At 47.3% G+C, this 26845-nt stretch overlaps 1 protein-coding gene across 1 annotated transcript in view; it reads right to left on the reverse strand.

Moving 5' to 3' along the window:
• Positions 1-26845, reverse strand: part of APBB3 (amyloid beta precursor protein binding family B member 3) — a 246464-nt gene that overhangs the window by 24382 nt on the left and 195237 nt on the right. The window contains exon 10 of the mRNA XM_073650614.1: positions 16909-16992. Within this exon, the coding sequence (XP_073506715.1) occupies positions 16909-16992 (84 nt within the window). The remainder of the gene's footprint in view (positions 1-16908; positions 16993-26845) is intronic.

A 26845-nucleotide genomic window follows, 5' to 3' on the forward strand; every position in this document is an offset into this window, starting at 1 on the left:
CCGGAGGCTCCTGCTGAAGCTTCACTTCCCAATATCCCGGAGCAGCCCCGATGGGTAATGTGTGTGGGTAGCGCAATAGTCCTCCAGCCCAATGAGACTACTGCCCACCCAGAATCCTCACAGGGTGACTACGCTCTCCGGAATACTTCTCCCAACCTCAAGAGGCAGTCCAGACGTGCTAGACGTAGAGGCAAGCCATCACGCCAGGGTCTGTCCTCCCTGAGACCTCCTGACCCCAACCTTGAAGTCCCTACTGAAGCTTCATCTCCCTGTATCCCGGAGAAGCCCCAACGGGTAATGTGCGTGGGTAGTGCACCAGTTCTCCTGCCCGAAGAGACTACTGCCCATCCAGACAAGACACAGGAGAACTTCCTGCACCCGGCATCAGATGCTTCACCCACTTTAACCGGTGTGCATGTCCAAGGATGCTCCGAAGCTGTGATTACCTCAGAGTCTGTGCACCTCTACTACCTGGCGGAGGATCCCCAGTTGCCTCCTGAATCCTCCGGGATACCACTCGATGACAAATGGAGAGAGACTTCTCTACACCTGGTACTCGATACTTTGTCCGCTCCGTCCTGTGAGCCTGACAATGGGTACCCCAAAGTGGTAGTTACCCCCGAGTCTCTACACCCTTCCGACCAGGCGGAGGACCTCCAGTTGTCTCCGGAACCCTTCGGGGTGCTACCTGGTAGCGAAAGGACAGAGACTCTCCTATACTCTGTACCTGATACCTCGCTCGCTTCGTCCAGTGAGTCCAACCTAGTGTACTCTGAAGCAGAGGTTACCCATGAGTCTCTACACCCCTCTGACCAGGCGGAGGACCTCCAGTTGTCTCCAGAACCCTTCGGGGTGCTACCTGGTAGCGAAAGGACAGAGACTCTCCTATACTCTGTACCTGATACCTCGCTCGCTTCGTCCAGTAAGTCCAACCTAGTGTACTCCGAAGCAGAGGTTACTCCCGAGTCTCTACACCCCTCCAGTTGTCTCCAGAACCCTTCGGGGTGCCACCTGGTGGTGAATGGACAGAGACTTTCCTATACTCGGTACTCGATACCTCGCCTGCTTCGTCCAGTGAGTCCGACCTAGTGTACTCTGAAGCAGATGTTTTCTCCGAGCCTCTGCACTCTTCTGACCCGGCGGAGGACCTCCAGTTGTTTCCTGAATCCTCCGGGGTACCACCAGATAACAAAGACAGTGACTTTTCCTCATCCTGTACCTGATAACCCGTCTATTTCTTCCTGTGAGCTTGACAAGATGTACCTCGAAGCAGAGTTTACCCCCAAGTCTCTGCTCCCCTCCAACCCGGTGGAGGACTTCCAGTTGTCTCCTGTACCCTCTGGGGTGCCACCTGAAAATATGTGGAGAGAGACTTCCTTGTGTGCTGTTCCTGGTACTCCACCCGTTTCGTCTGTTGCTGGGGATGGCTGGATAGGAGGTAGCATCCTAGCTAACCAGATGAGACCAGTTTTTCCTGTGGACAGTGGGAGTGATCTCCTTGAAGTGAAGGATTGGCCCTCGAATTCCCTGCGGAAAATTCTGGCAGGCCTGAAGAAGAGGGGGCGTAAGGGGGGGTACTGTAACATACCTGGCGGCGCCCTTGCATGGTGGTCCATCTCCCACTGTGCAAGAGCGCGCACTTGATCTCCAGTCCAGAATGTCTCTCTGGCTTCCCTCCATGCTGTCTTTTTGTGTCTGTTTCTGCTGCTTAAGGGCGGCGCCCGATCACTTCCTGCTTTTTGTACCTGCTGTGGGTCACACCCCTTGTGCGTCCTCAGCCTATTGCTGTCTGTCACCTGGTATATAACCCAGCTGCTCCAATCAATCCCTGCCTGAGCATTGTGTTTCATTCAGTGTGTGCTTGCACTCTGAAGGTGCCAGGTCCCGTTCTGTGTTCTCTTGTCTGCCTATCCTGGAGGCTGTATTTCCAGGCCTGTCTGAACACGCTCCTAGCCTGTTCCTCCCGCCTTCTAGGGGCCGATTACCTAGACCCGCTCCTGTATCTTGTCTGTCCTGTCTGAACACGCTCCTAGCCTGTTCCTCCCGCCTTCTAGGGGCCGATTACCTAGACCCGCTCCTGTACCTTGTCTGTCCTGTCTGAACACGCTCCTAGCCTGTTCCTCCCGCCTTCTAGGGGCCGATTACCTAGACCCGCTCCTGTATCTTGTCTGTCCTGTCTGAACACGCTCCTTGCCTGTTCGTCCCACCTCTCTGGGGGCCGTATTCCCAGACCCGCTCCTGTATCTTGTCTGTCCTGTCTGAACACGCTCCTTGCCTGTTCGTCCCGCCTCTCTGGGGGCCGTATTCCCAGACCCGCTCCTGTATCCCGCTGCAGTGTCGGTCTCCTCCGTACACTCAGTTCCAGTCTGTACTCTCTCCTATCTTTTACCTGTTTTTTCTCTATGTCCGTTCCTTTCCTTTTTCTGCAGAGTCTGAACTCGTACCTAACTCCTGCTTGTTGTCTCTGTACTCCCGTTTGTGAGTTTGTGGTCCACTCGCTACTTCACTGCCAGTACCCTGTGGGTATCTGGCTCTGTCTTTCCCTTCCTGTCTGTTCCGTGTGAACAGAGCCCTGTCCGTCCTGCTCTGACTCCTTGCTCACTGCTCCGGCAGCCTTGCTCCGCTCTGACCCTTTTGCCCACTGCTCCGGCAGTCTCGCTCAGCTCTGACCCTTTGCTCACCGCTCCTGGCGGTCTCGTCCTGCTCTGCTCTTGCTCACCGCTCCCGGCGGTCTCGTCCTGCTCTGCTCTTGCTCACCGCTCCAGGCGGTCTCGTCCTGCTCTGCTCTTGCTCACCGCTCCTGGCGGTCTCGTCCTGCTCTGCTCTTGCTCACCGCTCCTGGCGGTCTCGTCCTGCTCTTCTCTTGCTTACCGCTCCAGGCGGTCTCGTCCTGCTCTGCTCTTGCTCACCGCTCCAGGCGGTCTCGTCCTGCTCTGCGCTTGCTCACCGCTCCAGGCGGTCTCGTCCTGCTCTGCTCTTGCTCACCGCTCCAGGCGGTCTCGTCCTGCTCTGCTCTTGCTCACCGCTCCAGGCGGTCTCGTCCTGCCCTGCTCTTGCTCACCGCTCCAGGCGGTCTCGTCCTGCCCTGCTCTTGCTCACCGCTCCAGGCGGTCTCGTCCTGCCCTGCTCTTGCTCACCGCTCCAGGCGGTCTCGTCCTGCCCTGCTCTCGCTCACCTCCCTGGGCGGCCTCACTCTGCTGTGTTTGTCCGCCACATCTGTAGTTCTGTTCCAGAGTCCCAGTGTGTACTGGGTCCTATCCCGCCTGTGTTCCTACCTGCTAGTGCCTTCCTGTCTGCACTCTAGCCGTGCTTGCCTGTACCCCCCTGCCTGCATACCCGCCTGCCCGCATACCAGTCGTGCCTGCCTATTCCCACCAGTCTGTGTGCCAACCTAACCAGTCTATTCCTGTATTCCCCTGTGTGGGTCAACAGCCGTGTCCGGGGTCTGTCCTGGAGTAGCACCTGGTCCCTCTGCTCGGTTCCTCCTGGGTGCACTGGCGTCGTATGCCGTCGTGCGACCCTGGTCGGATCGGGTGAATACCTAGTTACGCCCCTCCAGGCATTCACTCTCCGGCACGGTCCAGTGGAATCACACGCACACGCCGCTCAGCCCGGGCGTGTGCATTACACTGGGTTCCTCCTAATGCAGGACAATGCCAGAACTCATGTGGCTGGAGTGTGTCAGCAGTTCCTGCAAGATGAAGGCATTGAAGCAATGGACTGGCCCGCCCCTTCCCCAGACCTGAATACGATTGAGCACATCATGTCTCGCTCCATCCACCAACATCACGTTGCACCACAGACTGTCCAGGAGTTGGCGGATGCTTTAGATCCAGGTCTGGGAGGAGATCCCACAGGAGACCATCCGCAACCTCATCAGGAGCATGCCCAGGCGTTGTAGGGAGGTCATACAGGCACGTGGAGGCCACACACAATACTGAGCCTCATTTTGACTTGTTTTAAGGTCATTACATCAAAGTTGGATCAGCCTGTAGTGTGTTTTTCCACTTTAATTTTGGGGGTGACTCCAAATCCAGGCCTCCATTGCTTAATAAATTTGATTTCCATTGATGATTTTTGTGTGATTTTGTTGTCAGCACATTCAACTTTGTACAGAACAAAGTATTCAGTGAGAATATTTAATTCATTCAGATCTAGGAGGATGTGTTATTTGAGTGTTCCCTTTATGTTTTTGAGCAGTATATATATATATATATATATATATATATATATATATATATTGTAATGCAGCGGCTTGCGACATTACTGTAATGGTCCAGGGTGTGTTTTGGCTGACCATGTACCTCCCCCTCAGGTGACTGATCACATGACTGTGACATCAGCACAGGTCCTGGGAACACAGAAGGTCTGATCACATGACTGTGACATCAGCACAGGTCCTATGGGTGCACTGGAGGATATATAAACCCTGGTAGTTTTGAGACAGAGTGTGAAAGGCGTGAGGCCTGTTCCCCGTGTGTGGGACACCGTAAGAGTGTGAAGCCTGGTGAAGCCTGAAAAGCAGAGGCTGGATCCTTGTGTCTAAGAGATGCCAGTAGCCTTGGAGGGCAAGAGGCTTGGAAGGCAAGAGTCCTGGAATGCTGAGGCTGGATGTTATGTGTGAAAACATACCAGTAGCCTTTGAAGGTACGAGGGCTGGAGACCCCCATCTGGGAAGCCGTAAAGCCACAGCGGTGGCAGAACAAATCTGACTGAAGCAGCTACGACCCGGCAAAGGTAAAAACACTACTTGATGTGGACATTTATATTGTTACCTTGCTGAAGGCTGTATCTGGAGCCAAGTGGACATTTATGTCACTGGAAAGGCTCTTGGACATTATATGTATAATATGTCGGCGAGCCACTGAGATGGACTCGGTTATAGCAGTTATGAAGTGTAATAAACTGCTGAATTGTGAAATACTGGAAAACGTGGCTGGTGTGCTTTAATTGACCCGGTGAAGCGAGTGTTTCCCAGCATGATGACTAGCGCTGCCTTACAATATATATATATATATATATACACATACATACATTCATACATACATACATACATATATACATACATACACATACACAAATTGTCTCTTCAGAGAGGAAGAGGACTAGAACTCTAGTGCCACCTACAGGAAGTAGCAATCCTAAAAGTCAATAGTGACCCTTTAACGAGCCTTATCACATGACTTAGGATAAATATATATACCGTATTTTTCGGACTATAAGACGCACCGGACCATAAGACGCACCTAGGTTTTAGAGGAGGAAAATAGAAAAAAAAATTAAGCAAAAAATGTGGTCACGATGCGCTGTTAAGGGGGAGCAGGTCTGCTGCTGACACTGGAATAGGGGTAATGTCCCCCAATTCTGATAATATTCCCCATCCTGGTAGATATGCCCCCACTTCCTATTATACGTGGCTCCCATTCCCATCCTGATATGCATGGCACCCCTCCATCCTGATATGCATGGCACCCCTCCATCCTTATCCTGGTATGCATGGCACCCCTCATCCCTATCCTGGTATGCATGGCATCCCTCATCCCTATCCTGGTACGCATGGCACTCATCCCTATCCTGGTATACATGGCACCCTTCATCCCTATCCTGGTATGCATGGCACCCCTCATCCTTATCCTGGTATGCATGGCACCCCTCATCCTTATCCTGGTATGCATGACACCCCTCATCCTTATCCTGGTATGCATGACACCCCTCATCCTTATCCTGGTATGCATGGCACCCTTCATCCTTATCCTGGTATGCATGGCCCACTCATCCCTATCCTGGTATGCATGGCCCCCTTATCCTTACCCTGGTATGCATGGCCCCCTCATCCTTATCCTAGTATGCATTGTCCCCCTAATCCCCATCAGGCTGCACATAAAAAAATGAACACTCCTAATCACCTCTCGGCTCATAAGGAGAGATCAGCTGCCGTAAGTCACTGCTCCCCACGCCGGAACTGTGTGTGTGGGGAGCAGTGACTTCATGCTCCTTAATAGAGGCACACAGTGTATCAGCAGCGCGGCTCCTGCTGCTGTCGGGCGATCGCGTGTGCCTGCTGTTAAAGGGCATGAATATTTACCCCTCTCCACGCCCGTGGTCATGGAGAGAGGGTGAATATTCATGTCCTTTAATAGCGAGCACACGCGATCGCCCGGCAGCAGCAGGAGCCGCGCTACTGATTCACTGTGTGCCGCTATTAAGGAGCATGAATATTCAGTGCTCCCCACTTTTTTGTTAAGTATATAATTCCACATGTGTTAATTCATAGTTTTGATGCCTTCAGTGTGAATGTACAATTTTCATAGTCATGAAAATACAGAAAAATCTTTAAATGAGAAGTTGTGTCCAAACTTTTGGTCTGTACTGTATATATATATATATATATATATATATATATATATATATATATATATATATAGTTGTGCACATGTGTATAGTACTATTCAAAGATGGATAGATAGATAGATAGATATGCACATATATATATAGTACTAGTCAAAAGTTTGGACATACCCGTTCATGCAATGGTTTCCTTGTTGGAATGTATACATTGTAGATTTAGACTAAAGTCACCACAACCATGAACGAGCAAATATAGAAACACGGAGCAAAGAAACACGTGAGAAACAAAATAAAGTGTGTTAATCCTTAGATTCCTCAAGTTACTCCTCTTTTTATTTTGATGCCAGTGCTACACCCCCAGAGGTGCTGAGCACTTGCTGGCAGCTTGCCTTCACTCTGCAGCCTGATTAATCCCAAACCATCTCAACTGTGTTGAGGTCGAGAGATGGTGAAGGCCATGTCATCTGGCACAGTACTCCATCCCTCTCCTTCTTGGTCACATAGCCCTTACATAGCCTGGAGGTGTGTTTTCGGTCATTTTCCTGTTGCAACACAAATGATGGACCCACTAAGTGCAAACAAGATGGGATGGCATGTAATCACAGAATGTGGTGGCAACCATGCTGGGTAAGTGTGCCTTGAAATTGGAATAAATCGCCAATAGTGTCACCAGGAAAAAAAAACACACACACCCCTTCTCCCTCCTTGCTTCACGATGGGCACCAAACCATCTGCTTCACTTCTATATGCATCTCAAAAAAACATGGTGGTTGGTACCAAAAATCTCATATTCTGACTCATCAGGTTGCAGTACAGATTTCCACTGATCTAATGTCCAGTCCTTGTGTTGTTTGGTCCAGACTAGTCTCTTTTACATGTCTGAGCCCTCACTAGGGGCTTATTTGCAGCAATTTGACCATAAAGGCCTGCCTCTTCTACTCTTCCAGTGAAAGTTGATGTTGAGATGTGTCTGCTACTTGATGTTTGTACATCATTTATGAGGACTATTATTTGAGGTGCTGTCAATTTGAGTTTCTGAGGCTGGTAACTCTGAACTTATCCTCTGCAGCAGAGGTAATTAATGGTCTTCCTTTCCTGAAGCAGTCCTCATTAGAGCTAGTTACATAATAGAGTTTGATGGTTTTCATGATTGCACTTGAGGATACCTTCAAGTTTCTAACAATTTTCCAAACTGACCTCTGTGTCTTAAAGCAAGGGTGTGGAACCTCAGGTACGTGGGCAAGTACGGCCTGCAATGACTTTTTCACCAGTCCCTGGGCAGATTACCGAGGACTGCAGTTCCTTGCTGGCTGCCGGCCTTTTAATTTCTTCTTGCTTTGCGAGCTCGCTCATGCAGCGTTCATCTCTGAATGCTGCATGAGCGTGCAATGAAAGCTTATGTCTGGACATTAGCCAGTGTCTGATTGAACCCCATGGGCGGAGTTAGGACGCGATGCACCCTCCCATCCCACAGAAGAAGATAGCAGCCCCCGGATCTTCTGTTATGTCTATACCGCAGCCCCATGTCCCCGGTGACATCTATACCGCAGCCCCATAATTCTTGTGACATCTATACCGCAGTCCCTTGTCTCCTGTGATGTCTATACCATAGCCCCATGTCTCCTGTGACATCTATTCCGCAGTCCCTTGTCTCCTGTGATGTCTATACCATAGCCCCATGTCTCCTGTGACATCTATTCCGCAGTCCCTTGTCTCCTGTGATGTCTATACCATAGCCCCATGTCTCCTGTGACATCTATTCCGCAGTCCCTTGTCTCCTGTGATGTTTTTACCACAGTACCATGTCTCCTTTGATGTCTATACTCTGACTCAGCATCCGCTGCGATGTGTATACCGCAGCCCCATGTTTCCTGTGTCATCTATACCAGGGGTCCTCAAACTACGGCCCACCGGGCTATGGGCAGAGGAGAGGAGAGCGGTGTCAGCGCCCGCCCTTCTCCCCCGCTTGCTCAGGGCCCCGGCAGGCGGATACTTACCTCTCCCCGTGCCTCCGCAGATCCGCTGTCTTCCTGCTCTGCGCTTCCTGTGACGTCTCAGGTCAGAGGGCGCGGAGACGTCTTTACACCGTGCCCTCCCGAGTGCAGTCACAGGCAGCGCAGAGCAGGACAACGCCGCGACGCTGGAGTCCAGACCAGAGCAGCGGCAGCGGCAGCAAGTGAGAAGTGATTATTGGATTTTTTTTTTTTTTTTAATGTATGGAGGCATAGGTCATTATATGGGGGGGGGGGTGACATCCTACATGGGATATAATATGGGGGGTGACATCCTGCATGGGGCATTATATGGGGGAGTGACATGCTGCATGGGGCATTATATGGGGGAGTGACATGCTGCATGGCATATAATATGGGCTAGACGATAGCTACGACTGGGCGGTAAATTTATTAGATTATAGTTTATTTAGAAGGGACCGGAAACAGGGGAAAGGCGGAGGAGTCTGCTTATATGTAAAGTCATGTCTAAAACCCAGACTAAGGGAAGATATAGGAGAGGGAGAAGAGGGGGTCGAGTCCATGTGGGTAGAGATAGAGGGAACTAAAAATAATAATAAAATATTACTGGGGGTCTGCTATAAGCCACCCAATATAACAGAGGAGAATGAGAATCTGCTATTAGGACAAATAGACAAAGTAGCAAAACATAATGAAGTGATTGTAATGGGGGATTTCAACTACCCGGATATTGACTGGGAAACAGAAACCTGTAGATCTCAGAAAGGAAAAAGGTTCTTGACAAATATTAAGGATAACTATCTCTCCCAACTAGTGCAGGAACCAACGAGAGGGAAGGCCGTGTTGGACTTAATATTGACTAATAGGCCTGATAGAATAACTGAGGTACAGATAGGGGGGCACCTAGGTAATAGCGATCATAATATTATCGACTTCAAAATGCCCTTCAGTAGGGTTATCAATAAGGGAACAACAAAAACATTAAACTTTAGGAGGGCGAAGTTTGATCAGCTGAAAGAAAGCCTTCAACTTAATGACTGGGACAAAGTTCTTAATCAAAGGAATACGAATAGTAAATGGGAAAACTTCAAAAGAATTCTGAATACTCAGTGCGAGAGATATATACCGTATGGGAATAAAAGGGCCAGAAATAAGAGGAAACCAATATGGTTGAATAAGAACGTAAAAGGGGCGTTAAATAGCAAAAAAGAGGCATTCAAGAGATTAAAACAGGAAAACAGCAAGGAGGCACTAATGTGTTACAAGGAAAAAACGAGAACCTGCAAAAAACAAATAAAAATAGCGAAGGAGGAAACAGAGAGACGTATTGCTAGGGAAAGTAGATCAAATCCCAAACTGTTCTTTACGTATATAAATAGTAAAAGGATTAAATCGGATAATATTGGACCGATAAAAAGTGAGGAAGGCAAAATCATAGAGAAAGATGAGGATAAAGCTAATCTATTAAATAATTTTTTTTCGACAACTTTCACAAAGGAAATCGAACTAACAGGAGAAATGAGAAGTGACAAACTTAATCCTCCACTAAGTATGACAAATCTAACCCAAGCTGGGGTACAGAAACGCCTCAGTAACATTAAAATAAACAAATCACCAGGACCTGATGGCATACACCCACGGGTACTAAGGGAACTAAGTAATGTGATAGACAGACCGTTATATCTTATATTTAAGGACTCTGTTGAGACTGGGTCTGTGCCACTTGATTGGCGACAGGCGAATGTAGTGCCAATATTCAAAAAGGGAGCGAAAAGTGACGCCGGAAACTATCGGCCGGTGAGTCTGACGTCCGTTGTGGGCAAAATTTTTGAAAGCTTCATTAAAGAGGCAATTACGGAGCATCTTGATGCTAATAATCTATTAACCCCGAACCAACATGGATTCATGAGGAATCGCTCCTGCCAAACAAACCTGATTGACTTCTACGAGGAGGTTAGCTCTCGAGTAGATCAGGGGGAACCAGTGGATGTCGTGTATCTCGACTTCTCAAAAGCGTTCGATAGCGTGCCACATAATAGGTTGGTATACAAAATGAGAATGATGGGGCTGGGGGAAAATGTCTGCAAGTGGGTAGCTAACTGGCTAAAGGATAGAAGGCAGAGGGTGGTTATAAATGGAATATACTCAGATTGGGTAAGCGTCACTAGTGGGGTACCACAGGGGTCTGTACTAGGCCTAATGTTATTTAATATCTTTATTAACGACATAGTCAACAGGATAAATAGTAAAATATCAATATTTGCAGATGACACAAAGTTATGTAAAACAATTAATACAAAAGAGGACAGTGCAAACCTACAGAGGGATTTGGATAAGCTGGGTAGGTGGAGCATTAAATGGCAAATGAGGTTTAACGAGGAGAAATGTAAGGTCATACATATGGGAAGGAAAAATGGAAGTCACCAGTACTCACTGAATGGGAAATCATTGGGGAATTCAGAGATGGAGAAGGACTTGGGCATCTTGATTGATAGCAAACTAAATTGGAGTGCCCAAAGTCAGGCTGCTGCTGTAAGGGCAAACAGGGTAATGGGATGTATCAGAAGAGGTATAGCTGCAAAGGATGAGAACATTGTTCTTCCACTGTACAAAGCACTGGTCAGACCACACTTGGAATACTGTGCTCAGTTATGGGCCCCAATATATAGAAAGGATATAAATGAGCTTGAAAAGGTACAAAGGAGGGCAACAAAATTAATAAAGGGAATGGAGGGACTGCAATACCCAGAGAGGTTGGCAAAACTAGAACTATTCAGCCTTGAAAAGAGAAGGTTGAGGGGGGACATAATAAATGTGTACAAATATGTTAGGGGACAGTATAGAGATCTTGCCCGGGATTTGTTCAAAAGGAGGGATATTACGGTAACAAGAGGGCACTCACTAAGACTGGAAGAGAAAAGGTTTCAGCACCAGCATAGGAAGGGGTTCTTTACGGTAAGAGCAGTGAGAATATGGAATTCACTGAGTGAGGAGACGGTAATGTCGGATTCACTACACCAGTTCAAGCGGGGACTGGATGCATTTCTAGATACCAGGCAGATTTCAGCATATACTTAAAAATAGAATAAAATAGTAGGTTGATACAGGGATTTATTCTGACTGCTGGTTTCAGAGTCGGGAGGGAATTTTTCCTCAGGTGAAGATTGGCTAAATCATTTGAGGTTTTTGCCCTCCTCTGGATCAACTTTAGCAATTACAGAGCTAACAGGTCGAACTTGATGGACGCAAGTCTTTATTCGGCTTTACAAACTATGGGGGGTGACATCCTACATGGGGCATTATATGGGGGGGGGGTGACATGCTGCATGGGGCATTATATGGGGTGACATCCTGCATCGGATATAATATGGGGGGTGACATCCTGCATGGGGCATTATATGGGGGGGTGACATGCTGCATGGGGCATTATATGGGGGGGTGACATGCTGCATGGGGCATTATATGGGGGGTGACATCCTGCATGGGATATAATATGGGGGGTGACATCCTGCATGGGGCATTATATGGGGGGGTGACATCCTGCATGGGATATAATATGGGGGGTGACATCCTGCATGGGGCATTATATGGGGGGGTGACATCCTGCATGGGATATAATATGGGGGGTGACATCCTGCATGGGGCATTATATGGGGGGGTGACATGCTGCATGGGGCATTATATGGGGGGGTGACATGCTGCATGGGGCATTATATGGGGGGTGACATCCTGCATGGGATATAATATGGGGGGTGACATCCTGCATGGGGCATTATATGGGGGGGGTGACATGCTGCATGGGGCATTATATGGGGGGTGACATCCTGCATGGGATATAATATGGGGGGTGACATCCTGCATGGGGCATTATATGGGGGGGTGACATGCTGCATTGGGCATTATATGGGGGTGTGACATGCTGCATGGGGCATTATATGGGGGGGGTGACATCCTGCATGGGGCATTATATGGGGGGTGACATCCTGCATGGGGCATAATATGGGGGGTGACATCCTGCATGGGGCATTATATGGGGGGGGAAGGGACATCCTGCATGGGGCATTATAAAGACAGGGGAGTGATATCTTGCATGGGGCATTATATGGTGTGAGAAAGGGACATCCTGCATGGGGCATTATATGGGGGGTGGCATCCAGCATGGGGCATTATAAAGGGGGAACAGCCTGCATGGGGCATTATAAGGGGGGAACAGCCTGCATATGGCATTATAAGGGGGAAACAGCCTGCCTATTAGGAACATTTACCTGCCCATTGAGGACCTATGCTGCCTATTGGGGACCTATGCTGCCTATTGGGGATATTTACCTGCCTATTGGGGACCTATGCTGCCTATTGGGTACAGTTACCTACCAATTGAAATACCGGTTGATTTAACTTTACTTGTTCTTCATTTTAAATATTGTATTTGTTCCTGTATTGTTTTTTTTACTTCAAAATAAGATATGTGCAGTGTGCATAGGAATTTGTTCATAGTTTTTTTTAAAAAACTATATTCCGGCCCTCCAATGGTCTGAGGGACCGTGAACTGGCCCCCTGTTTAAAAAGTTTGAAGACCCCTGATCTATACCATAGCCCCATGTGTTCTGTGACTATACTGCAATCCCATGTCTCCTGTGTCATCTATGCCATAGGCCCATGTGTTCTGTGATGACTATACTACAGTCTCATGTCTCCTGTGACTTCTATACCGTAGCCCCTGTGTCTCCTGTGATATCAATACCGTAGCCCCAGCATCTCCTGCAATGTCTATACCGCAGCCCTCTGTCTCCTCTGACAACTATACCGCAGCCCCAATGTCTACTGTGATGTATATACCACAGCCCTAGAGTCTCCTGTGATGTGTATACCGCAGCCTCATATCTCCTGTGATATATATACCATAGCCCCATATGTCCTGTGACAACTCTGCCATAGCCCCATATGTTCTGTGATGACTATACCGCAGCCCCATGTCTCCTGTGACATCTATACTGCAGCCCCTTGTCTCCTGTGATGTCTCTACCACAGTACCATGTCACCTGTGATGTCTATACTCTGACTCAGCATTTGCTGCGATGTGTATACTGCAGCCCCATGTCTCCTGTGTCATCTATACCATAGCCCCATGTGTTCTGTGACGACTATACCGCAGCCCCATGTCTCCTGTGACATCTATACCGCAGCCCTGTGTCTCCTCTGACAACTAAACAGCAGCCCCAGCGTCTCCTGTGATGTATATACCACAGCCCCAGAGTCTCCTGTGATGACTATACCGCAGCCCTATGACTCCTGTGATATCTATACCGCAGCCCCTTGTCTCCTGTGATGTCTCTACCACAGTACCATGTCACCCGTGATGTCTATACTCTGACTCAGCATCTCCTGCGATGTGTATACCGCAGCCCCATGTGTCCTGTGTCATCTATACCATAGCTCCATGTGTTCTGTGATGACTATACCGCAGCCCCATGTCTCCTGTGACGTCTATACAGCAGCCCCTGCATCTCCTATTATATCTATACCGCAGCCCCAGCGTCTCCTGGGATGTATATACCATAGCCCCATATCTCCTATGATGTATATACCACAGCCCCAGAGTATACTGTGATGTGTATACCACAGCCCCATATCTCCTGTGGTATATATACTATAGCCCCATATCTCCTATGATGTATATAACATAGCCCCATATCTCCTGTGTTGTCCATACTACAGCCCCATATCTCCTGTGATGTATATACCATGGCCCCATATCTCTTGTGATGCATATACCGCAGTCCCAGCATCTCCTGTGATGTCTACACCGCAGCCCCAGCATCACCTGAGATAACTATACAGCAGCCACATGGCTTCTGTGATGTATATCCTGCATCCCCTATGTTTCCTGTGATGTATATACTCCAGCCCCAGTGTATCATAAGTGATGTATATACTGCAGCCCCAGGGTATCCTATGTGATGTATATACTCCAGCTCCGGTGTCTCCTATGTGATGCATATACAACAGTCTTGGTGTCGCCTATGTGATGTATACACAATAGTTTCGGTGTCTCCTATGTGATGTATATACAGCAGTCTTGGTGTCTTTTATGTGATGTATATGGTAGTCTTGCTCTCATGTTATGTATATACAGCTCTCTCTGTGTCTACTATATGATGTGTATACAGCAATCTGGGTGTCTCCTATGTGATGTACATACATAAGTCTCTGTGTCCCCTATGTGATGTATACTGCAGTTTTCCCACTGCTTGAGTTTAATAAATGTAGTGAGAGCAGTAATGAATTTCCCAATGTGGAAATGCACAGTGTAATATACATCTGTGTTTGATACGACTAACTGCTTTGAGTTCTTTGCAAAACTTATCATCGCGAAGAGTTTCCGGCACATCAAACCGACACAAATCTGGAAAAGCAGTTATGAGTAGCAACATCATCAATGCAACCTAACATCACAGTCGCACCAAAGAGAAGCAGCTCCAGCCATCACATTAGAGGTGAGTTAATTAATTGTTTGACCAAATTTAGCAGGGTAATTTTCAAGTTAATAATTTTGAATGGCCCCCGAAGGATGGTATAAATATCCAAATGGCCCTTGGCAGAAAAAAATGTTCCCCACCCCTGTCTTAAAGTTAAAATGAAATGTCATTTATTTTTACCTAGTTGAGTTGGTAAGACGCGGGGGTCAGTGGCTTCTCTTGTCCGCTGGCCCGGCTATCTTTAGAAAGACCGCATGGACCAGGGCTCATACCACTGAACACTCTCTCTCTTTTACCGTGGACAGAACACTATTCAGACAACACATGGTGATTGTAAACAGTGTGTCAATGATTTATTGAACCACCAGCAATCAATAATTAGAACAGTCCCAGCAACTATACAAGATGGGGCAAATTACAGAGTCTCACCCTTCTGCTGGCCCGCCATGATTAGGGCAGTGAGATATGTGGCCAGGTGACCTGATGTCCCAACCTGCATTCTTCAAATCATCTCTGAGAGTTCAGCAATGGTCAATAGAGAAGTTCTGTATTTTTCCAGCCAGGGCTGTATTCCCTTAGGCTGACATCCTGTACAGTCTCACAGATCAGACACAGAGACCCCTTTTTATAGTTCACAATTGTCCTTTCAAGCCATCATTCACAGGTCAAGGGTCAGGGATCATGATATTAATTCACAATGCTCAAATATCCACAGCTCATCCCCCCAATGCTGGCTGGCAAACACCCTACAATGGTATTTAATATATCTAGCAAACATCCATTGTTCAGAGTCCCTGTATTGCAAAACTGGCAGACAATCATAGGAGCTGTAGGAGCTGATATAAGATGTGCAAAGCAGCCATTCAACAATTACCAAATATCAACTCAAATGATAAACATTCAGGTTTATACAAACAATAGTCTGTGTTGAGCAACCAAAGAAGAACACAAGTTCAAAAGTCAACAAAACAATAAGGGTATCATGCCAGGTGTGGGAAAGACTTAGTGCAACACAGAGGGAAGAGGGAAAGGGAGCCCAGACACTAGGGAAAGTGGGAAGTGGGAAGTGGAGACCTCCTAATCTTGTCTAGGGTCACCCTGTCTCAACTACCGTCCCTATATTGCCTCTTCAGCAATTGCCGCATGCGTGCCTCACCCTGTCTTTCCCTGGTGTATGGCTAAGGCTAGGGATGGGAGGAGATGAGCACTAGTAGATCTCCATTAAACTCTATAGACAACAAGGGTAGACAAACAGGGGGAGAATGCTTAGCTTCAGACAACTCCAGACAAATGCAAACTCGGCCTCAAACTCCAGAGAAGACGAAGTACTGCTCTTGCTAAGCCTTCACAAGTAGAAATGAATATAGCCGGCACCTCCCTCTCAGACACACCAAGAATATATACACCCAGGCCAGGGAGCTAATTACCAGAGGGAGGTAGCTGCTAGATCCTAGAGACAGCCTCTCATCTAAGAAGATGTCTGTAATGCCAAACGTAGACATCTCCTGCAACCAACTGCAGGTGACTGTCTGTCACCTCTGATACACCTGTGACAAAGGGTATATGGTTCCTGGCCTATGGAATGTATGTCTGGCATAATTAAGAAGAAAAGCTGTGTCATCACATGAGTGTTTACTGCCATTTTCTGGCTTCCACAAATGAACTCTTGAAAAGGCATACCTGTTTATTGAATGCTTTTTCAGATAACAACCTGATGAAGCTGTTTGAGAGGATGCTAAGGGGGTGTAAAGCTTTAATCAGAGTAAAAGGGGGGTACTTTGAGGAATCTTAGGTTTAATACATATTATGGTTTGTTCCATATGTCTTTCTAGGTTCAAAATGAAATGAGGGAACACACATGGAAACAAGGAGTAAAGAATGTGCACATTCCAATAAGAACAATGAAACCATTTCATGAATAGGAGTGTCCCAACTTTTGACTGGTACTGTATATGTACATATTTATAACCGTAGGTACAACGTATAACCAATAACTATTATCTCCACTTAAAGCACATGAGATCTTTATGTGGCATATTTCTTTATTAACAAAATAGAATATCATTAGCCTCAATTGTATTAGTACTGTGTCAGTCTGAAGAATAACTCACCCATTGGTTTTGAGACGGGCAGGCTGCCAAGGTAAAGTACTTCATATTTCTGAATGGACTCCCGCACGGTATCCAGAATATCAACTAGAACAACAGGATACTTCAATTTGTCATCATTATATAAAGAACAGAACGCAACACTAGAATGCGGTATGGAATGGTTATATACTGTGTTCCAAATTATTATGCAAATAATATTTTCTCAGATTTTCCCAAATTACCTATATGAATTGCAGTCATTGTAATTTTCCAGTCAAATAACTATTAGAGTACAATTGAAAGGTTTTTGTACAAACTGCCTATGATAACAGTATATTTTAAAAAAAATAAAACACTCAAACTGCACTCAAAATGCATGTTCCAAATTATTATGCACAGCAGAGCTTCCAACCTTTTCATTTTAATAAAGAACAAAAAAATGGTCATTTTTGAAATTATAAGCATTAGCAGGTTATTACAAACTGAAATCAAACAGTTTTCAACTCAAAACTTTATTCTAGGTGATGTAACATTTGCACATAGGACCCCTTGTTCGAAAGGAGCTTCTGAACTCTCTCATTCATTGAATTTGTCAGGTTTTGGATGGTTTCTGCTTCAATTGTTTTGCATGAGGACAGAATACCCTCCCAGAGCTGTTGCTTAGATGTGAACTGCCTCCCGCCATCATAGACACTCCTTTTGATGATGCTCCAGAGGTTCTCAATGGGGTTGAGGTCAGGGGAGCATGGGGGCCACACCATAAGTTTGTCCCCTTTTATGCCCCTAGCAGCCAGAGATGCATATGTGTTATGTGCAGCATGAGACGGGGCATTATCATGCATGAAAATGATCTCGATGGTCCAGATGGATGGAGTGGAGGATGGCTGGTTGATGGACACCCCATGCAAACACGGCTACGGCGCTAACAAGGAGGAGGTGGAGTAATGTTTTGGGCTGGAATCATGGGGAGAGAGATTGTCGGCCCTTTTAGGATCCCTGAAGGGGTAAAGATGAACTCCATAATGTATGTTGAGTTTCTCAAACAGCACTTCCTTCCATGGTTCAAGAAGAAGAACCGTGCATTCCGCAGCAAGATCATTTTCATGCATGATAATGCCCAGACTCATGCTGCACATAACACATCTGCATCTCTGGCTGCTGTGGGCATAAAAGGGGACAAACTTATGGTGTGGCCCCCATGCTCCCCTGACCTCAACCCCATTGAGAACCTCTGGAGCATCATCAAAAGGAGTGTCTATGATGACGGGAGGCAGTTCACATGTAAGCAACAGCTCTGGGAGGGTATTCTGTCCTCATGCAAAACAATTAAAGCTGAAACCATCCAAAACCTGACAAATTCAATGGACGAGAGAGTTCAGAAGCTCCTTTCGAACAAGCGGTCCTATGTGCAAATGTAACATCAACTAGAATAAAGTTTTGAGTTGAAAATTGTTTGATTTCAGTTTGTAATAACCTGCTAATGCTTATCATTTCAAAAATGACCATTTTTTTGTTCTTTATTAAAATGAAAAGGTTGAAAACTCTGCTGTGCATAATAATTTGGAACACAGTGTAGTCATCCAACAAATGATATTTTATTTTGTGCAGTAAAAGTGTCAAATATGCTAAAAATAAATGAGTAAATGACTGTTTATTGCGTTCAGGTGATGCTTTTTGCTTTTAGCACCCACTCAGCACCTGTAAGGAAATGGAAATGATGCCCACATTCCCCCTTGAAGATGTGTTATGATGTTTGTATGTAATTTGTATTGTTAGTGATGAAGCAGTATTCTGCCCAGCAACAGGTAAACAAGGACAGTTAGGGTTAACAGTTGGGATTAGCCCAAAGTGGGAGGAGCTAAAGTGAAGGGGCAGAGAGAGAGTTTCCTGTCAGGTGTTAGACTGGGCCTAGCTTGCAGCTAAAGCAGACCTCTGGTCTGATTACTCAGCAGAGGCACATGACATGGGTGTCCTTAAAGTGAGAGGAGACCAAGAGGATGGATAGCGTGATCCAGTGGAGAGACAAGAGAAAGTGAAAAAAGGAGTAAGTAAATCTCTAGAGACTAGGTCTAGGGCAGGAAGCCCAGCAGTGCAAAATCGAGTGTGCAAGTGCAAGAGTTAATGATCAGAGCAAGGAACATGAGACAAAGACAGTGCCCCGGGCTGTAGTACCAAGGCGTCGGCGAGCAGAGAAGCTTAGTAAGAGCCATAGTGGCAAAGTAACCCCTCTCTAAGGGGAAAAAGTAAGGATGCAGAACCGTGGGTTGAAGTACAGGACTCTCACTTACTGACTGTAGTACTGTTGCTGGGGATGAGGGAAGTTCCTGAAGTACTGTGCTTGGTAGTGGTGAAGATTTAGGACTGAGTGAGGCAGAACCGAGTCATTCTGGGAAGGACAGGCAGAATGTATATGAAGATGTAGAAGATTTTCCATGCACTAAGAGAAACGATGTTCATGAAGCTATGCACCCGCTATCTGTTGTACATAATACCTACTAAGTTATTGTTCAGTAAAAAAACATTTGTTTATTAGTGGTGGTCTCTCTCATTCAACTTTACAATACCTGGTCCTGGCCAGCTGAAGCCACTGGCATTATGCGGCCTGTAAGGATGTAGCGCCCCCATAGACGAAGTTCACACGCCCAGACAGGACCCCCACCTTCATGAAGTGTGCCGGGGCGCAAGAGATGACTACCTCGCCCACAGTTATTGCCCTGTGCCACTGTGGCTATTGCCCTGTTTAGTTGTTTATTGTACAAAATGTGAAGTTAAATTTTAGGCTACTTTCCAAGAGTCACAAGGGAGAAATAATGATAAGATAATATTTATTTCTAATTTTAGACTTCATTTATCCATTGACACCTTGAAGATAAACCGGGCCACATGTTTTAATATCAGGTGGGATATATTGCAATATTTATATTTTATGCTTATAATGTGGACATACAGTACAGACCAAAAGTTTGGAGACACCTTCTCATTTAAAGATTTTTCTGTATTTTCATTACTTTGAAAATTGTACATTCACACTGAAGGCATCAAAACTATGAATTAACACATGTGGAATTATATACTTAACAAAAAAGTGTGAAACAACTGAAAATATGTCTTATATTCTAGGTTCTTCAAAGTAGCCACCTTTTGCTTTGATGACTGCTTTGCACATTCTTGGCATTCTCTTGATGAGCTTCAAGAGGTAGTCACCGGAAATGGTCTTCCAACAATCTTGAAGGAGTTCCCAGAGATGCTTAGCACTTGTTGGCCCTTTTGCCTTCACTCTGCGGTCCAGCTCACCCCAAACCATCTCGATTGGGTTCAGGTCTGGTGACTGTGGAGGCCAGGTCATCTGGCGTAGCACCCCATCACTCTCCTTCTTGGTCAAATAGCCCTTACACAGCCTGGAGGTGTGTTTGGGGTCATTGTCCTGTTGAAAAATAAATGATGGTCCAACTAAATGCAAACCGGATAGAATAGCATGCCACTGCAAGAGGCTGTGGTAGCCATGCTGGTTCAGTATGCCTTTAATTTTGAATAAATCCCCAACAGTGTCACCAGCAAAGCAGCCCCACACCATCACACCTCCTCCTCCATCCTTCACGGTGGGAATGAGGCATGTAGAGTCCATCCGTTCACCTTTTCTGCGTCGCACAAAGACACGGTAGTTGGAACCAAAGATCTCAAATTTGGACTCATCAGACCAAAACACAGATTTTCACTGGTCTAATGTCCATTCCTTGTGTTCTTTAGCCCAAACAAGTCTCTTCTGCTTGTTGCCTGTCCTTAGCAGTGGTTTTCTAGCAGCTATTTTACTATGAAGGCCGGCTACACAAAGTCTCCTCTTAACAGTTGTTGTAGAGATGTGTCTGCTGCTAGAACTCTGTGTGGCATTGACCTGGTCTGTAATCTGAGCTGCTGTTAACCTGCGATTTCTGAGGCTCGTGATTCGGATAAACTTATCCTCAGAAGCAGAGGTGACTCTTGGTCTTCCTTTCCTGGGGCGGTCCTTATGTGAGTCAGTTTCTTTGTAGCGCTTGATGGTTTTTGCAACTGCACTTGGGGACACTTTCAAAGTTTGCCCAATTTTTCGGACTGACTGACCTTCATTTCTTAAAGTAATGATGGCCACTTGTTTTTCTTTACTTAGCTGCTTTTTTCTTGCCATAATACAAATTCTAACAGTCTAATCAGTAGGAAAATCAGCTGTGTATCCACCAGACTTCTGCACAACACAACTGATGGTCCCAACCCCATTTATAAGGCAAGAAATCCCACTTATTAAACCTGACAGGGCACACCTGTGAAGTGAAAACCATTTCCGGTGACTACCTCTTGAAGCTCATCAAGAGAATGCCAAGAGTGTGCAAAGCAGTCATCAAAGCAAAAGGTGGCTACTTTGAAGAACCTAGAATATAAGACATATTTTCAGTTGTTTCACACTTTTTTGTTAAGTATATAATTCCACATGTGTTAATTCATAGTTTTGATGCCTTCAGTGTGAATGTACAATTTTCATAGTCATGAAAATACAGAAAAATCTTTAAATGAGAAGGTGTGTCCAAACTTTTGGTCTGTACTGTACATTCTTTAGAAAGACACAAAAATGCGAGAAAAACCTGATTAAATAAGAGGTACTACAGCATTAAAGCACCACTCCAGCATTTTTTTTTATGGCAGCACTGGAGCGGTGCTTCTAATCTACAGACTGCCATTTTTCTTGGCAGCACATATCCTGTTTACAGAGGACAATGTGCTGCGAGAACAATGATTTTACGCTTACTTAAAAATAATTTTTCTCGACAAACAAATGTTTTTCTTATTGATCGGGTGATTTATAAGATCCTCTCAGCTGATTTACAGCCACGAGTGGAATCGCGATCCACCTGCGGCTGTTAACATGTTAAATGCCGCTGTCAATCTCTGATAGCGGCATTTAACATGGCCGCAGCGGAAGGATGTCATATGTCCCACCTATAGGCGCCCGTGTCACATGACCGTGGATCGCGGATGGGTTGGCATGATGACCTGGGGTCTGCAGGAGACCCCTGCAGTTGTCATTGCCGGGATGCTAAGAGCACCACCCTGCAGTCGGTGCTCATAGCAAGTGAGCATTTCTGCTACCCACAGGCGATCTGATGATTGCAGCTTCTTGTCTCCCATAGAGACTATTGAAGCATGTAAAAAGTAAAAAAAAATGTTCATAAGAAAGTATAAAAAAGTTTAAATAACCCCCCTTTTGCCCCATTCAAAATAAAACAATAACAAAAAAAAATCACACATACACATATTTGGTATCACCGCTTTCAGAATCGCCCGATCTATCAATATAAAAAAAAGATTAACGGCATAATGAGAAAAAAAAATCAAAACTCCAGAATTAAGTTTTTTGGTCGCTGCAACATTGCAATAAAATGCAATAACGGGTGATCAAAACATCGGATCTACCCCAAAAGGGTATCAATAAAAACATCAGCTCGGCGCGCAAAAAATAAGCCCTCAACCAGCCCCAGATCCGGAAAATGGCGACTTTTTTTTTTTTTTTTAAACAACCTTTGGATTTTTTTTTCGCCACTTAAATAAAAAAGAACCTATACATGTTTCTACGAACTCGTAATGACCTGGAGAATCATAATGGCCCATTTTACCATATAATGAATGTGGTAAAAAAAAAAAATCAAAAAACAACTGTAGAATTGCACTTTCCCTTTTTCGCAATTTCACCGCACTTGGAATTTTTTTCCCGTTTTCCAGTACATGATATGGTAAAACCAATGGTGTCGTTCAAAAGTACAACTTGTTCCGCAAAAAAAACAAGCCTCAAATGGCCATATTTGAGGGAAAAATAAAATAAAAAAGTTATCGCTCTAGGAAGAAGGGGAGCAAAAAACGAAAGCGCAAAAATTGAAAATGGCCCGGGGGTGAAGGGGTTAAGCTTAAATGTGCAAGGAAGCAAAGTCTGTGAAAGCCAAACAGTGCAAAATTTGGAATGATACCCAATTGTAAAACTGATTTTTAGCATGTATTTAAGTAAAAAAAAAATAATAAATTGTACTAAAGGCAGACATTCCCTTTAAAATTATTGGTCTTCACACAGAGTTTTTTATGAGTGTTTTTCTGGCTTAAAAATCCACATCTAAAAAAATTACATGAGTTAAAAAAATAAATGTGACCTGTGTATTTTCTTATTTAAATGAATGGGAAGCTTGTTTCAAGCGGATTTTAAGTGTTTTTATGTGGATTTTGGTGCATAATTCATATTAAATAGCTCTGGTTGAACACACCCATAGATTTCAATGGGAAAACATTTTTCCACGTGGTTTTTCAGCATGGAAAAATAGCAACATGTCAATTCTTGAGGAGTTTTCTGCTTGAAAATGGCTTCAGATTTGAAATCTGGCTGCAGGTTTAATAGAAGCGGAAACAAATAAATCAAGAGGAAAAAATAAAGTAAATGGAAGTAAAACATGATAACAAAACCACACTCTGTTTGTATTCAGTGTCCGGGGATACAAATAGCTCTGCATTGGAGGTGTATATGACGCGCCCCCTGGGCCATATTCTTTAGGGGGAATATCCGGAGCCGGATCAGATGGGAGTTGTAGTCTTCCGAGTGGCTGTGACCCGGTCCGTGCGCAGGGTGTCAAACTGAGTTGTATGTGGCAGTCCTACAGATGTTGCTAAGTTCTTAATGTCGACTACGCCACCCGTTGTGTTGCGGTCACTGTGGCCGCCGCTGCAGCAGGGTCCGCTGAGGCTGATGGTGTAGGTGCAGCTTTGATGATATAACCCCCAACGGGTGGGGTATAGCCTCAGGGGGATCAGGTGCAGAGGATGGGGGTTGTGGTGATGCAGTGTAGACGGCAATCAGAGACAGAGTCGGGTTATGCAGTTTAGGATGTTTACTCACTGATGATGTTCTGGTCACTCCAGCTTCGAGTGACCTCCCGAGCCGTGCTGCGTCCACCAGGTTCTGGATCCAGCCAACCCCCAAATAAGTCCGGAGCGTGACCCTGAGCTCTCCTTCTGTCCGTTCTCTGGCCGTCCCCACTATTGATCCACCCAGGTCCAGCTCCCTCGGGCCTTCTGTTGGGAGACCCTTGGCCTCGGGTTCCCTGACCCTCCACGTGGTATGCCTTCGTGGTGGATGTGGTGGGTGACCGTGACAAACGCTGCCCACGGTCTCCGGTCTCTGGCTGGGGTGTGTTTTTGCCCCCACCAGCTTGGGTTCCGGTACCCTGTGCCGACTCTTCACCCGGGGATTTAAGTTGGGTTCTTGGAGTCCTTTTCTGCTGTTTCCCCCTCTGGGTCTCTCTCTCTCTTCTCCTCTCTCACTCTGGGTCTTTCTTCTCCTCTGCTCGCTGACTTCCTCTCTGCAACTGACCCTGTTCTTAGTTGGTGCCCACCTTATATACACCCTCTATGTGTGAGCTCAGGTGACCAGCACCCAATGAGCTCCTATCTTTACCCAGGCTGCTCCCCCTATCTGCCCCTACACTACTTGGGATGTACCACCCCCCTCCCACTCCAGCCAGGAACAGACTCGGTCGTACCTGCACATTTCTAAGTGGGAGTACCGTCGGTCTGCTCCTCGGAAATGGGATGTATGTAGTGCATGCAGCCTACCGAGCTCAGTTCCACACTCCTTCCTTACTCGGGAGTGGAATATCACACCTCTGGGTTGAGGTGCAATACCCCTGTAGCAGCCGAATCCTCAGGGTGCTACATTCCCCCCTCGTAAATCACAGCACGTCCTCGGGCTGTAAGACATAACACCAAAAACATACAAATTTTTTTCATAAACATATAAAATATATAAAACATTATATATATAAAACTTTCTCGTCGCCTCTGGCTCCTCCTCCGGTCACTGTGCAACGTGTGACCGGGTACAGTGCGACAGTCTTTCTAGAAAACATGGTTTTCCTATAAAACCGGTAGGGGGCGCTTTAGAAAGCGCAACTATGTACAAGGGTATGGCCGCTCTCAGTCCTCGGCCAGTTAAGGAGGGAAAGGGAATGGCTGCTCACAGTCCTCAGCCTGTGGAATTAAGGGTAAACGGGTAAACAGTTCACTCAGCTGGTCCCAACGGGGACTATATTTGCAGTAACAGTTTCTTTATACCCCGATCGGGTAACTATTTACAGCACCTGCTCCGCTGTACCCAACAACGTCTTCCTCCTGCTCCTTCTTTGGGGATCTCAGCTTCAGACCCGTCCGGATCCTCTTGCTCTTCCTCCTCACATCGCAGCTCCTCCTCTGTCAGGCGATGCACATGGAGGGCGTAAGGTCCTTTGGCACACTTGTGCCGGGTAAAGGTGACCTCGTCCCCGATGTAAAGGTCACGACCTCTGTGCCCCTCCGGCAGATGGGACTCCACGTCTCTGCGCGTGACAAAGACGTCGCCGGGGGTGTTGTTGTCTCTGATGAAGCCCCACCCATGCTGCAGGTTAAACTTTATTACAGTCCCGGTGGTACGGGGACTGTGCGCTGCACGGGGGTCCCTCCTGGTTCGGCTCTTCTGCTCGGCGCTCCTTATTTGGGCCTGTTGTTCCCGGACCCGCCTCTCTCTCCGCTCCCTCGCAAACTCCTCGAGCTGCTGTCGGCAACACTCAGCACGCTCCGCTGCAGCTGCCCTGGTTTCCTGAGTGAACCCCATTAGGTCTTCTCCGGTGGGGTCCCACTCAAATTGGGCCTCTTCAAGCGGGGGCGAGATCCTTATCACGGGCTTCGGAGCCGGAATCAGGGGTGCACACATGGCCCCAACTCTCCTCTGGTGCTCCAGTTCATAATACCTCTGGGGCCAGATGAAAGGCTGCCCGTCCGGCCACGTGTGCTGGGCAAACAAGTCCTCTCCCAGACGCGGCACCCTTGGTTTTACGGGTGCGGGCGCGGTGGTGGTGGCGCCCGGGTTGCCCAGGCCTTGCGGCCAGGCCTGGGGCACCTGGAAGGTGAAGGGCACCGTTAGGACGGCGGCGCCCTGGGCTACCTGGCCTTGCGGCCAGGCCGGAGGCTCCGCGGAGGTAGGGGGCGCTGTTGGTGATGCGACGCCCGGGAATTCTAGGCCCTGCGACCAGGCTGGTGTTACTTCCTGCTTGGTCACGCTCGGGGTCGGTGCGTGTGACGTCACAGGGGTCGCGGCGGCGGCTTCCGGTTGGGGCCTAGTCTGCGTCGGTGACATGGCGTTTTCGGGCACAGCAGGGGGACTTTCGGGCTCTGCGACGGGGAGCTGGGGCAGGCAAGCGGTGTCCTGATTTGGGGTATAGACGTCCCCTTTACCTGCCTCCATGCGTTCGGCTCCCTTCTCGGCGCCGTCTCCGGCCTTGGGTCCTCCCGCGCCGTCCTCAGAGGCGGTCTGTCTCCTCATCTTGGCTGGCGTGCTCCGGGTCTTGGTTTGCTGGGCCATCTCTCGGCTCCACTCCGCCAATGTCTCTCGCTGTACCCGGGCCATCCTCCGTGCGAGGCCCTCCAGGGCAGTCTGTGCACACTCCCGGTCTTGGGGGAGCTGTGCAAGGACCTCCACTAGGCCTAGTGGGGTCGTGGTTTCTAGCAGGCTCCTGACCAACGGGTCGGTGCTGCTCTGCTCTTCTTCCAGCAGGCTCCTGGCCAGCGGGCCGGTGCTGCTCTGCTCTCTCGCCATCTCCGGGTGAGCTTCTCTGCTACTCCTTTCCAGGCTTCCTGCCTCCGGGTGCGCTCGCTCCAGACTGCTCCAGGCGGCACCCATCTTCGTTCTTTTCTTTCGTCTCCTCCCACTTCGAGGGCGGTCCCGGGGCCACTGGGTGACTGTCAGCTCCAGGGGCGGTTCTTTCACGCTGACAGACACCTCTAGCATCACAGTCTCTGTTGGTGGGGGCGGTTTCCACTTTTGGCGCCATTTTCGGTCCTGGCCCACGATGGGAGGTGGCCTCTCGCCACCCTCTGACACGCCCATAATGGCGTCCGCTCTTCCAAGGCGGGAAACCTT

Source organism: Phyllobates terribilis, unplaced genomic scaffold (genome assembly GCF_046119375.1).
Source record: "Phyllobates terribilis strain yellow unplaced genomic scaffold, ASM4611937v1 Scaffold_10__3_contigs__length_209671492, whole genome shotgun sequence".
Lineage (NCBI taxonomy): Eukaryota > Metazoa > Chordata > Amphibia > Anura > Dendrobatidae > Phyllobates > Phyllobates terribilis.